This window comes from Choloepus didactylus, chromosome 24 (assembly GCF_015220235.1).
Source record: "Choloepus didactylus isolate mChoDid1 chromosome 24, mChoDid1.pri, whole genome shotgun sequence".
NCBI lineage: Eukaryota > Metazoa > Chordata > Mammalia > Pilosa > Megalonychidae > Choloepus > Choloepus didactylus.
The window spans coordinates 124,080-140,112 of NC_051330.1; the positions used below are offsets into that span (position 1 = coordinate 124,080).

Consider the following 16,033-nt stretch of genomic DNA (forward strand, 5'->3'; position numbering starts at 1 on the left):
TGTTGTATGTTTCCAGTGTGTCTTTCATCTCTTGTGTTGTGCCTTTCATTTCCATAGATTCTGCCAGTTGGTTTTTTGAACTTTCAATTTCTACCTTATGTACTTCCTGTGTTTTCATTATATGGTCCATCTCTTCTGCCATATCTTCCCTAAACTTTTTGAATTCAGTTATTATTAGTTGTTTCAATTCCTGCATCACAGTTGAAGTGCAAGTTTTTCCCCTGACTGGAACATAACCTCATTTTTCTTGGTGTGGGTTGTAGTTTTCTGTTGTCTAGGCATGGTTTCCTCGGTTACCCCAATCGGGCCTCCCCAGAGCAGAATGGGCTAAGGCCTCAGAAGGAAGAAATATTCAGTATCTGGTTTCCCTGAGGGTGTATCTTAGAAAATTGGTACACCCTCTGATGCCTACGGTCACTGTGCTTTTCTGCCCAGCAGGCAGTGCCTGTTAGCCTATAATTCTTGACTGGGTAAGTTCTGAATGGAAGGCAGGTAGTAGAGCTGGGCCCCACCCCTTTCCTCTTAGAGAAGATAGACCCTAGGGGGAGGTCATTAGCATTTCAGTGGTCTCTCTCTGCCTGTGCTATACCCTTGTCTGGATCACAGAACTGGGAACTGAAAATGGCTGAGGCTTTCTCTACTGAGTCGAAAAAGGAACAGAGCTAGTCCGAGGCGACCCTCTGGCTGTCCAAGGTCAGTCTTCACCCAAAGCCTCTGTCTATTTGTTGGGGATTTGTACCTCGTAGTGAACAGTTCACACTCCCTAATTAAAACCCCAGTTGGAGCTCAGCTGAGCTATATTCCCTGGCTGGGAGAAAGCTTCTCTCTGGCACCACGAGGCTTTGTAGCTCGGGCTGTGGGGGAGGGATCTCCCGATTTGGATCCGCAGTTTTTACTTACAGATTTTATGCCGAGATCCCAGGTGTTCCTCCCAATTCAGGTTGGCGTATGATGAGTGGACGGTCACGTTTTTCCCCCTGCAGTTATTCCGGATTATTTACTAGTTGTTTCTGTTTTTTTTTGGTTGTTCCAGGGGAACTACTTAACTTCCACTCCTCTCTATGCCACCATCTTAGATCCCCCTGTAGCTATCTTTTTGAAGATTATTTTCTTAGTTTAAATTCCTTGAAGTTGAATTGTTGTATAAAGGACGGTAGAATTCTAAAATATTTAAGCACATTGCCTAGTAGTCTTTCAGATAGATTTTGCAGTTTATTTTTCCATAAGCCATTCATGAGAATATGTGCCTAGCATCCCTGTCTACTCTGGATTTAAAAAAAAACTACAGTATGGTAGGTCTACTTAATAGAGGAAAATGTTATCATATTTTGTATGTAATTTTGATTAATCAGAAAACTAAATATAATAGAGGAAAATGTTATCTTAATGTAATTTTACTTATGAAATTAAATGTTTTTTATTTATTGACCATTTACAGTTTTTTTTATGTTAATTGTCTACATGGGTCCTTTGGCCATTTTCCTACTGAAGTGTTCAAATTCTTGGTATCATTTTGAAATATTATGTATACATAATTTTTTAAAAAAGGAAAGTGCTTTGTTTAATCTCTGAAAGTAATACATTTATTATCAAATATTTACATAATATATGAAATGAAACATGTAATGACAAAATCCAGCAGAAGCACTCATTACATGTATTCATATTTTGCTATTTTGTATTCATATACACATTTGAGTGTATGAAACAAAGCTGCAATCACACTTCTCATACTTTTTTTTTCTTTATTAGAGAAGTTGTGAGTTTACAGAGCAATCATATTTAAAATACAGGATTCCCAAATACCAACACCTTGCATTGGTGTGGAATATTTGTTACAATGATGATAGCCCATTTTTATAATTGTACTATTAATTAAAGTCCATGGTTTAACTTAGGATTCACAGTTTATGTAGTGTAGTTTCATGGATTTTTTTTAAATTTTATTCTGTTACCACAGAAACAATCTAACATATCTCCCTTTAATCATATTCAGATCTATATTTCAGTGTTTTAATTGTGTTCACAATGTTGTGCTTACTATTACAACCATCCATTACCAAAACATTTCTGTTATTCCAAAGAGGAACCCTGGATTCCCATTCCCTATCCTCACTCTGTCTTCTGATAACCTGTATTTTAGATTCTGACTCTATGAGTTTGCTAATTCTAATTGTTTGAATCAGTGAGATCGTGCAATATTTGTCCTTTTGTGTCTGGCTTATTTCACTCAACATGATGTCTTCAAGATTCATCCATGTTGTGGCATGTATCAGGATCTTATTCCTTTTTATAGCTAAATAATAGTCCATTGTATGTATATACCACAATTTGTTCTCCATTCATCAGCTGATGGACACTTCAGCTGCTTCCATCTTTGGTAATTGTGAATAATGCTGCTATGAACATCCATGTGCGAACATCTGTTTGAGCCCCTGCTTTCAGTTCTTTTGGGTATATACCAAGAAGTGGAATTGCTGGGTCATATGGCATTTCTATACTTAGCTTTCTAAGGAACCACCAAACTGTCTTCCACAGTGGCTGCACCATTTTACATTGCTGCCAGCAATGAACGAATGCTCCAGTTTCTCTGCATCCTCTCCAACATTTGTTATTTTCTGTTTTTTAAATAACATCCATTCTAATGGGTATGATATGGTATCTCATGGTTTTGATTTGAATTTCCCTGATGGCTAATGATGTTGAGCATTTTTTACGTGTGCTTCCTGGCCATTTGTATATCTTCTTTGGAGAGATGTCTGTCCACAACTTTTGCCCATTTTTAAATTGGGTTGTTTGTCTTTTTGTTGTTAGGTTGAAGAATTTTTATGTCTTAGATATTAATCCTTCGTTGGATATCTGGCTCCCAAATATTTTCTCCCATTGTATAGGTTGTAGTTTTACTTTCATAATAAAGTCCTTTGAGGTACAAAGGTTTTTAATTTTGATGAAAATTTATGTTTTTTTTTTCTTTTGTTGCTTATGCTTTGGGTGTAAAGTCTAAGAAACCATTGTCTAACACAAGGTCCAGAAGATGCTTCTCTACATTTCTTTCTAAGAGTTTCATAGTCCTGGTTCTCATATGTAGGTCTTTGATCCATGTGAGTTCAGTTTTGTATGGAGTGTGAGGTAGGGGTCCTCCTTTTTTTTTTTTTTTTTTTTTTTTTTCCAAATGGAGATCCAGTTTTCCCAGCAGCATTTGGGAAGAAGCCATTCTTTCTCAGTTGACTGGTCTTTGCTCCCTTGTCACATATCAGTTGGCCATATACATGAGGGTTGATTTCTGAGCTCTTAATTCTATTGCATTGGTCTATATGTCTGTCCTTGTGCCAGTACCAGGCTGTTTTGACTATTGTGGCTTTGTAATAGTTTTAAGATTGGGAAGTGTGAGTCCTCCAACTTCATTCTTCTTTTTCAAGATGGCTTTAGCTATTTGGGGCCCCTTACCCTGCCATGTAGATTTGATGATTGGCTTTTCCGTTTCTGTGACAAAGGTTGTTAGAATTTTGATTGGCATTGCATTGAATCTATGAATTGCTTGGAGTACTATGACATCTTAATGGTATTTTGCCTTCCAGTCTGTGAACACAGAATATCCTTCCATTTATTTAGGTCTTCTTTAATTCCTTTTAGCAGTCTTTTATAGTTTTCTGTGTACAAGTCCTTTACCTCCTTACCACTTACATCATTGTACATCGTATGTCCAAAAACAAGGATTTATCATTACTTTTAATGTATTTGTATTTTAGCACCTACAGGAAGTAAGATGTGGAATTACATTCCAAACAATACAATACAATAATACTGGCATTTGTAATAACCCAAATGATTACCTTTACTGCAGGTGTTTATTTCTTTATGCCACTTTGAGCCACTGTCCAGTGTCCTTTCCCTTCAGTCTGAAGAACTCCCTTTAGCATTGCTTGTAGGGCACATCTAGGGGTGATGAATTCCCTCAGCTTTTGTTTATCTGAGAATGTCTCAATCTCTCCCTCATTTTTTAAAATTCAGTATTATTGAGATATATTCACATACCATACAATCATCCACACTGTACAATCAACCATTCACAGTACCATCAAGTAGTTGGTACTCTACATTTTTGAAAGAATTCTGCACTTTAAGTATTTCAACCCACTACCTTCTTGCTTCCATGGTTTCTGATGAGAAATAAGCGATCTTCACTGGTACTCCCTTGTATGTAACATATTGCTTTTCTCTTGCATCTTTCCTTGTCCTTTGAATTTGATAGTGTAATCATATAATGGGGTGTATTTTTGTTTATGTTTATCCCAAATCAGTCTTTCCCAGCCAAAACAGGGCCAGGGACCCACAAAGAGGGCACAGACCTGCTCCAGAGTGCCCTGGTTAGGGGATCAGAAGGGCTCCACAGGTTTCTCTGACAGCACCCCAAAGCTTAGTTTTCCTGGCCTGCCCAATAAATGCAGCCCTTCGCATAGCCCTTAGGAAATGCCATGTCTTTAAATCACCACCTTGGCCCCTGTCTGGGGAGGTTGAAACCATGGCTGCTGCTGCTTTTGTCCAGACCGGATTGAAACAGTGGCTGCCCTCAGAGCCAGAACTCAGCAACCCAAATTCAATAATCAAAAGCCATGATTAGTGATGTGCCATGCCCATCCCTGTTCTTGGGGAAGAGGATTTTTAAGTCCCCTTCTGTCACCAGAGGGTAGCCAGGGACTGGACCCCATGGGTGTCTGCCACAAGAGTGGGGCATGGGCACCAGTGGCCTCTGAGCGGAGAGCACAATTACTGCTCTTTACCATAATTTACCCAGGTCTTGCTCTTCCTGGATGCTGTACAGTGTTCTTCTGGCCTCTGGAATTTCAAAACAGTTGTTTCAGACAATTCCTTCCTGTTTAATGGTTGTTTTGGTGGAAGGACTGATACTTAGAACTCCCTACTTGACCGTCTTCCCCAGAATTCTGTTTCTTACACTTTTTAAAGTGTGAAATATCCATACATAAAGTAAATTAGATCATATAGTTCACCATAACACATACGAAGAACAACCTTGTAAATCCCCTTTCCCCAGTTGAGTAGATCCTTATTAACACTCAGTACCCCCTTCCTAATCCCTAATCACAGCCATTATTGTGACATTTGGGATACTCTTTTTTTTTGCTGTTCTTTATAAATTCTCCATTTACGTATCCTTATTCAGTAGTCTTGCCTGTTATTTACTTTACATAATAGAATTATACAACACTCTTTTTTGTGCCTGTTGTTTTTCCAAACATTGTATTTGCCAGATTCACCTTCATTATTACATGTAGCTATACCTACAATACTGTAGATGGACATTTTTTATTTTTTCCAGCTTTTGACTGTTAAAAGCCACTCTTAAACAAATACAGTAACATTAATGGTAGAATCTGCCTGGTGGTATAGGGGTGTTAACTTTATAGTTCAACTTGGCTTTGTGTTTGGAAATTCTCATAATAAAATGCTGGGGGAAATCCTATATTTGGGGGTCCTGCCAAGATGGAGTCAGTCCATTCCTACCAGGTCCTCCCTTACATGGAGGCCAGAAGGAAGCAGCATAACATCTCCCAAATATTGAAAGACAAAGGACTATCAAACCAAAAATTCTACATCCAGTGGAATTATCATTCAGCAATGAAGGAGAAATAAAGACATTCTCAGACTAAGGATAACTAAGATTATTTGTTGCTAGCACATATACCTTTAAAGAAGGACTAAAGGAAATACTCTAAACAAAGTAAATAATAACAGAAGAAGACTTGGAATTAAGAAAAGGAGAGCATTGGGATAGATAAAATACGGGTAAATATAATAGATTAATTATCTTGAGTTTCTTAAATCATACTTGATTGTTGAAGCAAAAATTGTAAAACCATTTGATATAGAGCTCAATATACAGATGAAATACTTAAGACAATTATATTTTTTAAGTAGGGAGGCAAGGGAACCTAAATGAAAGTAAAGTTTCTGCATGTCACTTCAACTGGTAAAATGTCAATACCAGTTGACTGTGATAAGTTATGTTTGTACATTGTTTTACCTAGAGTAACTGCTTAGAAAGTTGTATGAAGTGATAGACTCAAAAAAACTATAGATAAATCAAGATGGTATCCTAAAAAATGATCTAGTAAATCACAGAAAGGCAAGAAAAGGGAAACTGAAGAATGAAAGAAGAAACAGAAAATGAAGTCTTGTACCTGTCACTAATCAAATGGCTTACAGTAGACCTGATACAGACTCTATCTCAAGATATTCTTTTTCATTTTCAAATATAAGTAATAATAGCTTTTAGAAAACATACTGCAATAAACATTCAGTACATGCTGGCATGCTTCTTCATGAGTTTCTCTAGAGTTTGCATATGATTGGGAATACATGAAGACTTGCCCAGGGATACATAGCTATTGATAGTTTTAAGGGAATGAATTTCTAGGCCACAGTTTCCAGTTTTGCTCTCTCCTTTATCCCCCTTCAAAACAGCCTTCCTCCTACTAACCAGAGGACTCAAAACAGTGCAGTGTCCAGGATGTAAAAATATCTGGGGCACCACACCAAGAGTTCACTGAAAGTATTTTCCAGGAAGCCTTCTTTACTGATTAGTGATAGGATTCTAAGACATGGAACTTCCTTGCCTTTAGTTGTATTTCTTTAACAGTAAAGCACTGAGTTAGAAATGGGGTATAAAGGCCCTTAGAAGTTATTTCAGCAGGTTAGGAGTGATGGACATTTTTTAATCTCATCCATTCCACAAATACTGTCATAATGCACTGCTTTTGAGAGAGAATATGGTGAAAACAAAGCAAAGAGGGCATGGGTAAAAAAAATTCTTTGAACACCCTATTTTGGTTTGACAAAGCTTCTATAATGCAATGTACCAGAAATGGATTGGCATTTTTTTTTAATTTTAAAATTTTTTATTTATTGAGATTGTTTACATACCATACAATTATCCAAAGATCCAAAGTGTACAATCAAACAATCGGTTGCTCCCGGTACCGTCATACAGCTGTGCATCCATCACCACAATTAATTTTTTTTTCAATTTTTAGAACATTTTCATTACTCCAAAAAAGAAATACAGACACAAAAAAGGAAACTCATATCCTCCCTTACCCCTAACTACCCCCCCTCCATTGTCGACTCATAGTATTGGTATAGTACATTTGTTACTGTGGATGGAAGAGCGTTAAAATACTACTAACTGTAATTAGTTTGCAATAGGTATATTTTTCCGTATATGCCCCTCTAAATTTTTTTTACAGTTTCAGAATAGTATTTAATTTTCAGATATTTATAGTCATCTTATTTGTTATCACAAAATAGTGGCCATGTTATAAATCTTACAGATGAGGATATTGTTGCACTATTCTCACCATACATAGGTTGCAGAATAAATCTAAATACAGATCAATACTTCCCCTTCTTACTCCTTTGTATATTTACGAACATGCAGATGAACTGAAAGCAGGGACGAACAGACATTTGCACACCGATGTTCATAGCAACATTATTCACAATTGCCAAAAGATGGAAGCAAACCAAGTACGCATCAACCGATAAATGGATGAGCAAAATGTGGTGTATATGTATATATATGATGGAATATTATTCAGCTGTAAGAGGGAATCAAGTCCTGATGCATGCAACAACATGAATGAACCATGAGGACATAATGTTGAGTGAAATAAATCAGATGTAAAAGGACAAATATTGTATGATCTCACTTGTATGAACTAATTATGATAAGCAAATCAGAGAGTCAGGATCTAGAATATAGGTTACCAGGAGATAGAAGGGTATAGAGAATGGGAAGCTGATGCTTAATTGTGCAGAATTTCTAATTAGGGTGTTTGTAAATGTTTGGAAATTCATAGTCATGATAGTAGCACATTATAGTGAGTGAAATCAACAGCACTGAATTATGCATATTAATGTGGTTGAAAAGGGAAGTTTTGAGTCATGTATGTTATGACCCAAATTAGAGAATAAAACATGGGACTGTATAACACAGTGAACCCTATTGTGGACGATGATGGTGGTTAATAGTACAAATGTAAGAGTGTTCTTTTATGAATTATAACAAATGTACATCACTATTACCAGGTGTTAATGGGGTAGTATGTGGGAAAAAACACACCTAATGCTAAGAATGGACTATAGATAACAGTAATATTTTAATATTCTTTCATCAATTATAACAAAGGTGCCACACCAATGCAAAGTGTCAGCAACAGGGGGTATATGGGAATGTTGTATTTTTTCCTTGACTTTTATATAAACCTACAACTTCTCTAATTGATAAACATTATGCTAAGTGAAAGAAACCAGACACAAAATACTACATATGGTGTGATTTCATCTGCATAAAATGTAAATATAAATAAATCTGTAGAGACAGAATTAGATTAGTGGTATGTAAGGCTGAGAAAGGATATAGGGATTGAGAGGTGACTGCTAAGGGGTATGAGGTTTTCCTTTTTGGAGTAATGTAAATGTTCAGAAATTGATTGTGGTGATGACGGCCCGACACTGCGGTTATACGCAAAGCCATTGATTGTACACTTTGGATGGATTGTATGGTATGTTATTATATTTCAATAAAACTGCTTTTAAAAGAAAACACTCATGTCTCCCGAGTTTTCGCCTATCTGTGACAGTTTCTCATTTTTTCCTTGTTTTTCATGATGTTATCACTTTTGGAGATACTGGTCAGGGATTTTATAGAATTTCTGTTCATTTTGGTTTCTCAGATTTTTTTCTCATGGTTAGATTGTCATGGCTTTTTCAAAGAATACCACACAGGTGAAGTACACATCTCATCACATCATGTCAGGGGTTCGTGATCGCCACATGACTTATAACCAATAAAACTGATGGGTAACCGATGGGTAACCTTAGTCGCTTGTTTAAGGTGTTGTTTGCCAGGTTCTCCACAGCAAAGTTTTAATTGTTGCCTTTGTAATCTTTTGAAGCAAGTTACTAAAGCCAGTCCACCTTCAAGGGGTGGGATGGGGGGCAGGATTAAATTCCACCTCTTGATGGGTGGCAAATGGAGGGGATATCTGCATATATTATTTGGAATTCTTCTATAAGGAAAATTTGTCCCTTCTTTCCCATGTATGTGTTTATTCAGTCATTCATTTTCATCAGTATGGACTCATGTATATTTCTTTTATAAATTGGGTTATAATCCAATACTATTTTATTTTGTTGCTTAAATTGTGCTATCTTTGGCTGTTCGGAGGTCTTTCAAGTTGGCCCCTATGTCCCTTTGACATGCCTCCATCCTTTTGGTATTTTTTTTTTTTAGCATGTCCTCTTTCTTACAGCAGAAGATGCTCCAGGCTCGTCTTGTGTTTCCCCTGATTCAGGCCAAAAATCAGCCATTTCTTCAAGGTGTCTGGGCTAGTAGTTTTTGACCAATATGATAAGCCTGAAGTTTAGACCAAATAAAAGATGACCTGTTTTGAAAGTAGGTTCAACAATACACTGAACATGTGGCTCTCAAATGAAGAATTAGTCTTGATAGTCAGATTTCCTATGAGTCAGAATTCACCAGTTAAACAAAATTGCTTTCAATGTTCCTGTGGCAAAAGATCCGTGCCCAAAACAAAGTCATCTGCTGAAGGTTTATTGACATGATGAGAGATTAAATACATAGAAAGATTAGCTTCTGCCCTCAAGTACTGGGAGACAAGGTGTTACAGCAGGACAATAACAATCTCTGCAAGTTTACAATAGCTGGTGAACAGTAGGAAGGGCTTCTGCAGCTCATAACAGAGACAGTGCTGGGTCCCCAGAAGGCTCCCTGGCAGCAGTGGCCTTGCAGTAGGATACTTGAAGGAAAAATTGGAGAGAGGTGATTCCAGGGTACTTGAAATATTTCTAATGGCCGTGACATGGAGCAGGCTCTGCTTCCTCTGGGGACAGCAGTGTCTGGGGAACTGCCAGGAAGATGAACGAGACTGTTTCAACATTCGCTAAACTGAAGTAAAACTTTTCTCCCTGAATTCTTTTAATTGGCTTGCAAAGAGCTGGGCCATAACGGCTAATTAGGATTAGACAGAAATGCCTATGGGGAAGAGGGAGTGATACCTCCCAGGAGTCCTAGCTGAGAAGATGAGGCTCCATGCGCAGTTCTGTCTCTGCCAACTCAGGCCCTGGAGAGCGAATCCCCAGACCCAAGTCTAATCCTGACTCCCCAGCTGCCGCAGGGGATTTCTTTCAGCCTGGCACTGCATGGACTCCCAGGGAGAGAGGGCAGTGAGGGCCCTGAATGATGCTGAGCTCTATTTTATGACCAGTTCCTGCCCTGTGAATGTAGCTGGCCTCTGAGAAGAGCTGCTGAGAGCTGCTGTAGAATTAGCCAGCACATAACCTTTCACACCATAGCCAGAGCAAGGTGGAGCCCTTCCCTCGGTTTGCTCACAATGCTGCTGACCTTTTGGGGTTTCTTTTCCCCTTCAGGCTGATCTTTCTGCCTGGCAAATGCTGACCTCCCCTGAGATAAATTGGTGGGGAGGATGTAGATGGAGAGCAATTTTTCCCTTTGACTCTGCACTTAGAATGAGTTCACTGACTTTCCTCTACTCCATCCTCCTACCCAGCTTTTAACAGAGTTGCGTGAGAGAGTGGCTCTTTCCATTCAACCTTACCGCCTCCCTGGATCCCAGAATTCAGTGAAGTCTTTCCAAGTTCTGGAGTAACTTTAGCCATACTCTAGTCCCCTAAATTTTAATTTTTACTGCTCTGATTTCTGGTGTCTAGAAATGTTCACTTCCCAATTTCTTACTAGATTTGCCTAGCACATCATCTGTTATTTTTCAGTGCCTGATTATTTAGGATGAACAAAAATTCTACTGACATTTGCAGGGTTTATACCTGTCCATCAGCTATATCACTTTCTCAGAAAAAGAGCTTGTAGTGTAATGATAGTGATTATGTGTGCAGATATGGGTAATGCAAGGAGGAATATGATAAGTTCAAAACAAGGCACGTAACCTTAAAGTCCAATACCTGCTCCATGTTATTGTATCTCAAACATTTACACTAAACTATCTCTAAGATAAAATTGAGAGTACAGAAGAATATATCAAGTTTATCTTGTACGGTCAAGTTCCCACTGACACCAACATGCAGTCCCCTGGGAGTTCACATGCACCAGTTTGAGAAGCACAGTATTGTGTACTCTATGACTGTAGGTGGATGCGATTTGTAAAGGAGATAAGGGAAATGCAATATTATTGAAGTTTTTTAAAATCAGGGGAGACTTTCACCAGAGAAAGAACGAAGGAATTAGGAGAAACAAGTCATAGAGGCACTAGATATGTGAGTTGATGAGAAATAAAGCTGTAAGTGTAATGTGAGGCCAAATTGTTTTGGGTTTTGAATTTGAAGATAAGAATATTAGGATTTGTCCTGGCAGTGGAACCCTCTTCAGTATCTTCTATAAGGATTGGCTGACAGGATACAATCCATGATTCAGAAGGGTTAAACCAGTGGGATGTGCAGGACAAATTTACGTTGGGAGATACAGGAGGTAGAGAGATCCACCATGAGGCTGTTGCTTTGTTCACAGTGGGAGAAGGTCAATGTCAGGACCAAGACATGAAGGATGTGAGAATGAGGATAATGAATACTGATTAGCCACGAGAGTGGAAGAGATTGATAAAGGAGAGAAGCCAGAGGCAAGGAGGCCAGTGAGGGGAAGGGGACTGAAGACTGACCACTGGGGATTTAGGTGCGTACTCTTTGGGCATCAAGAGAGAGAAGATGGAACTGGCCTTGTGAGTTCTTACGCCTCAGGTGTATACTAGGAACAGCCTGGGCCTCCTCGACACGTGGCTCCATGGAGTGGAACAAGCTATGGAATGGGAATTAGAAATTCTGCTTTCTAATCCGAGTCCTATAATTACTTCATTGTTTCCCTGTCCCTAAGCTGTATAGAAACTCAGGACACTTCTGCTTTAAAGGGAACCTCTGCTTCCAGTAGCCAATCTAAAACTGAATGCTAAGAGTTCCATGAGGAAATATAGCTACTTTGCAAAACTTCCCGATACTCATGCTGAGTAAGAAAAAGTAGGTTAGATGGAGAGGGGAGAGGGGGAATGAGTTTCTGAGCTGTGGGAGGTGGGGGGAAAGGACTTGAGCCTTGGATAGAGGAAGAATTACCTAACTCTGTAATGGCCAAAGACCCTGGGAGGAGATAGGAGTCATTCTGTCACAGTTAACTGGTTGTATGCCCTGGATACATTAAACTTTCTGTGACTCGGTAAACTGGTGATGATTGTAGCAGCTTCTCATGTAAGTCCATAGGGGTCAGTAGACTCTGAGGAGACTTATTCTACAGTCCTCTGTAATTCCACCTTTGTGGTGGCCAGCGTCTTGGAGGATTGCTGGACACACCCACACCCCTCCCCCCAACATACCCAAGTATATCTGGACCTCAGTTTTTCTTGTATGTAAAACAAATGTCTTAGAATCAATCCAAGATCACGTCTCACTAACATTCGTGTAATCATAGGTGAGTTATTACACCTGTCTGGGTATCAGTTTCTTAGTCTGAAAAATGAGGAAATGTATGATTTCCACAATCCCTCTCAGCTCTGAAATTTTCTAATTCTGGATCTGAGAATTAGTTTCCTTAGGGCCCCCTTCATGTCACGATTCCTCAGGCTGTAGATGAAGGGATTGACCGTGGGTGTCAGCACCGTGAAGACGACTGTGGCCACTGTGTCCTGTACTGAGTAGGAGGCTGAAGGGTGCATATACGCCCCCAGGATTGCCCTGTAGAAGAGGGAGACCACAGTGAGGTGGGATCCGCATGTGGACAGGGCTTTCCTTATTCCATGGGCAGATGGCAGTTTCAGTACATTAGAGAAGATGTAGGCATATGAAACGATGATACACATAAATGGTGTTAGAAATATCAGCCCACCCACAGTAAACACCATCAGGTCATTGATAAAGGTCTCTGAACAAGAGAGCTTCAGAATGGGATAAGGGTCACAGAAAAAGTGGTGAACAGAATTGTTGGCACAAAATATGAGTTGGACCATGAGAAGAGTGTGTAGGAGAGCATGGAGATTTGTAATCACCCAAGACACAGCCACCAGAAGGACACAGAGCTTGGGCCTCATGATCATGGTGTAGTGAAGTGGGCAACAGATGGCTACATAGCGGTCATAGGCCATCACACTCAGGAGGAACCCATCCATGTTGATAAAAGCGATGAAGAAGTAAATCTGGGTCATACATTCCACATAAGAGATAGATTTGCATCCCAGTAGGTGATTTACCAGCATCTTAGGGGTTGTGACTGAGGAAGAACAGATGTCAACACAGGAGAGGTTGGCCAAGAAGAAGTACATGGGTGTGTGGAGATGACTGTCACAGGTGATGGCCAAGATGATGAGAAAGTTGCCAATGATGGTGACCAGGTACATCCACAAGAACAGTCCAAAGAGGACCTCTTCCTGCTCTGATTGCCCAGACAGTCCCAGGAGAAGGAATTCTGTGACTCTAGTCTCGTTGTCTCTGTCCATGTCTGTAGGGAGGAAAATGGGATTAAAAGTGAAAGGTCACAGCTTCAAGTCAACCAAGATGGCAGTATAAGACACTCCTTGGTGTTCCCCCACAGAACCTTTGAACAACTTTCAAAAACTGCACAATGGTCTTCCACACACCCTTAAAAATAGTTAAAGGTTCGCAGTAACTGGACAAGTGCGAAATCAAGAAAATGCAGCTTTTAAAAATGGCAGGTGAAGTTCATGATGCCCTTGCTGGCCCCTTCCACCTCTACCTGACATGATGTGGAGCCAGCCCACGGTCCCACTGTGGGTCAGTGGCCTGTTCAGGAGGGAGGATATGCATACTGTGGTGTGTGTATGTTAGTACCCATCTATTGGGTGGCAGTCCAAAAGACTAAACTAGGAAACTCATCTCTGGCTTGCCTCCCAAAACATGCCCTGAAGGAAGAAGCAGATTGCACACAGTTAAAACAGTGTAAGAAATAATTATGTCAAAGCAGCCTGGGACAAAATATTACCTGTGTTAAGTCTTGCAATAGAGCACCTGGGAGGGGGAGAAAGTCTATTACATAGGGAGTAGAGGAGGCATCCAAATTCTTCTAAATGGAAGAATTCCTAATGTCACAAGCAAGCACAAGTCCAGTATAAGACATAGGCTCAGAAAAGATGGAAAAATACCATATTTGCTTGGGACTGATCTTCTTGATAGAATGACTAAACTCTGAAGAACATTGGTCAATGCAGAGCCAAATTTCAAGGTCTGTGAAAAATTGTTTGCTGTTTGCTTGGTTTTTTTTTGCATTGGATAATTTTTTAGCAACAAAAGATTATAATACAAAGAAACAAAAAATAATGGCTCATCCAAAGGAACAACATAAAAATCCAGAGACCATCAATGAAGACATACAGGAAAAGACTAAAAAAAAATTGTCCCCAATATGTTTAAAGAGAAAAATGAAAACACAGAGAAGGAACTCAAGGATATCAGGAAAACAATAATAAATACTATAAGAATCTCAATAAAGAGAGAGAATTTTAAAAGGAACCAAAAATAAATACTACTATTAAAGACAACAATAACTGTAATAAAAAATTCCTGAGAGGGTTTCAACACTAGACTGGAGCTGGAAGAAGAAAGAAGCAGTAACATCAAAGACAAGACAAATGAAATTATTCACACTGAGGAGAAAAAAGGAAAAATGAATGAAAAAAAGGGAATGGAGTCTGAGATCTGTGGGAAACCAATACCAACATAAGCATTATGTAGTCCCAGAAGGAGAGGAAAGAGAGAAGGCAGAAGGAATATTCAAATAGATAATGGCAGAAAACTCCCAAGTTCAAATTCACTGAATGACATGAATATATACATTTAAAAAGCCCAGCTCCAAATAGGATAAATGCAAAGAGAACCATAGTTAACTTTCAAAAGCCAAGGACAAGGAGAGAGTTTTGAAAGCTACAAGAGAAAAAGAATGTGTTATGTACAAGGGAGCCGCGATCAGATTGAGTGCCGAATTCTCATCAGAAACCATGGAGGCAAGAAGAGAGTGGGTGGAAATGTGTGAAGTACTGAAAGAAAATGATTGCCAACCAAGAATTTAATATCCAGCAGAATTTCTTTCAGAAATGAAGGAGAGATTAAGATATCTCAGATAAACAAAAGCTAGGGAGTTTAACACCACTAGACTTGCTCTACAAGCAATGCTAAAGGGAGTTCTTCAGACTGAAAGAAGAGGACACTAGACAGTGGATGAAAGCAAAACTCTGATATAAGTAACCATATGAGTAATTATAAAAGTCAGTATTGTACTGTATTTTTTTGGTACGTAACCACTTACAGATTCTAAAATTCAAATGCATCAAAAGTAATGATATATCTATGGTTTTGGACATACAATGTATAAATATATAATTTGTAGCAAAAATAACAAAAAGATGGGGGGACCAAAGATGATTGAAATAGTGTATGTGTACATGATTGTTAATCTGGTATCAAATTAGAAGTTATTGTTGTAGATCTAGGATGTAAAACTTAAGCCCAATGGTAACCACAGAAAATACATATGAAAAATATATACAGAAGGAAAGGAAAAAGGCCTACAAAAAAATCAAGTTACTATGAAAGTAGGCATCAACCTTACTACTAACCACACAGAAATAAAAAGAGTTATGAGAGATTTTAGGAACAACTATGTGCCAACAAACAAGATAACCCAGAGGAAATGGACAGACTCCTAGAAATACACAAACTACCTACACAGACTCAAGAAGAAATAGAAGATCTCAACAGACCAATACCAAATAAAAGACTGAATCAGTAATCAAAGACCCCCCAACAAAGAAAAGCTCAGAACCAGAGGGCTTCACAGGTGAATTTACCAAACATTCCAAGAATCAACACTAATCCTGCGTAAACCCTTCCAAAAATTGAAGAGGAAGGAACACTCCCTAACTCATTCTGTGAGGCTAAAATCACCCTAGTGCCAAAGCCTGGTAAAGAC

At 38.9% G+C, this 16,033-nt stretch overlaps 1 protein-coding gene across 1 annotated transcript; it reads right to left on the reverse strand.

The window, feature by feature from the left end:
- Positions 1 to 12,602: 12,602 nt before the first annotated feature.
- Positions 12,603 to 13,547, reverse strand: LOC119519705 (olfactory receptor 1468-like). Its single transcript, XM_037817457.1, has one exon. The coding sequence runs from the start codon at positions 13,545 to 13,547 to the stop codon at positions 12,603 to 12,605; it is 945 nt and encodes a 314-aa protein (XP_037673385.1).
- Positions 13,548 to 16,033: the final 2,486 nt, after the last annotated feature.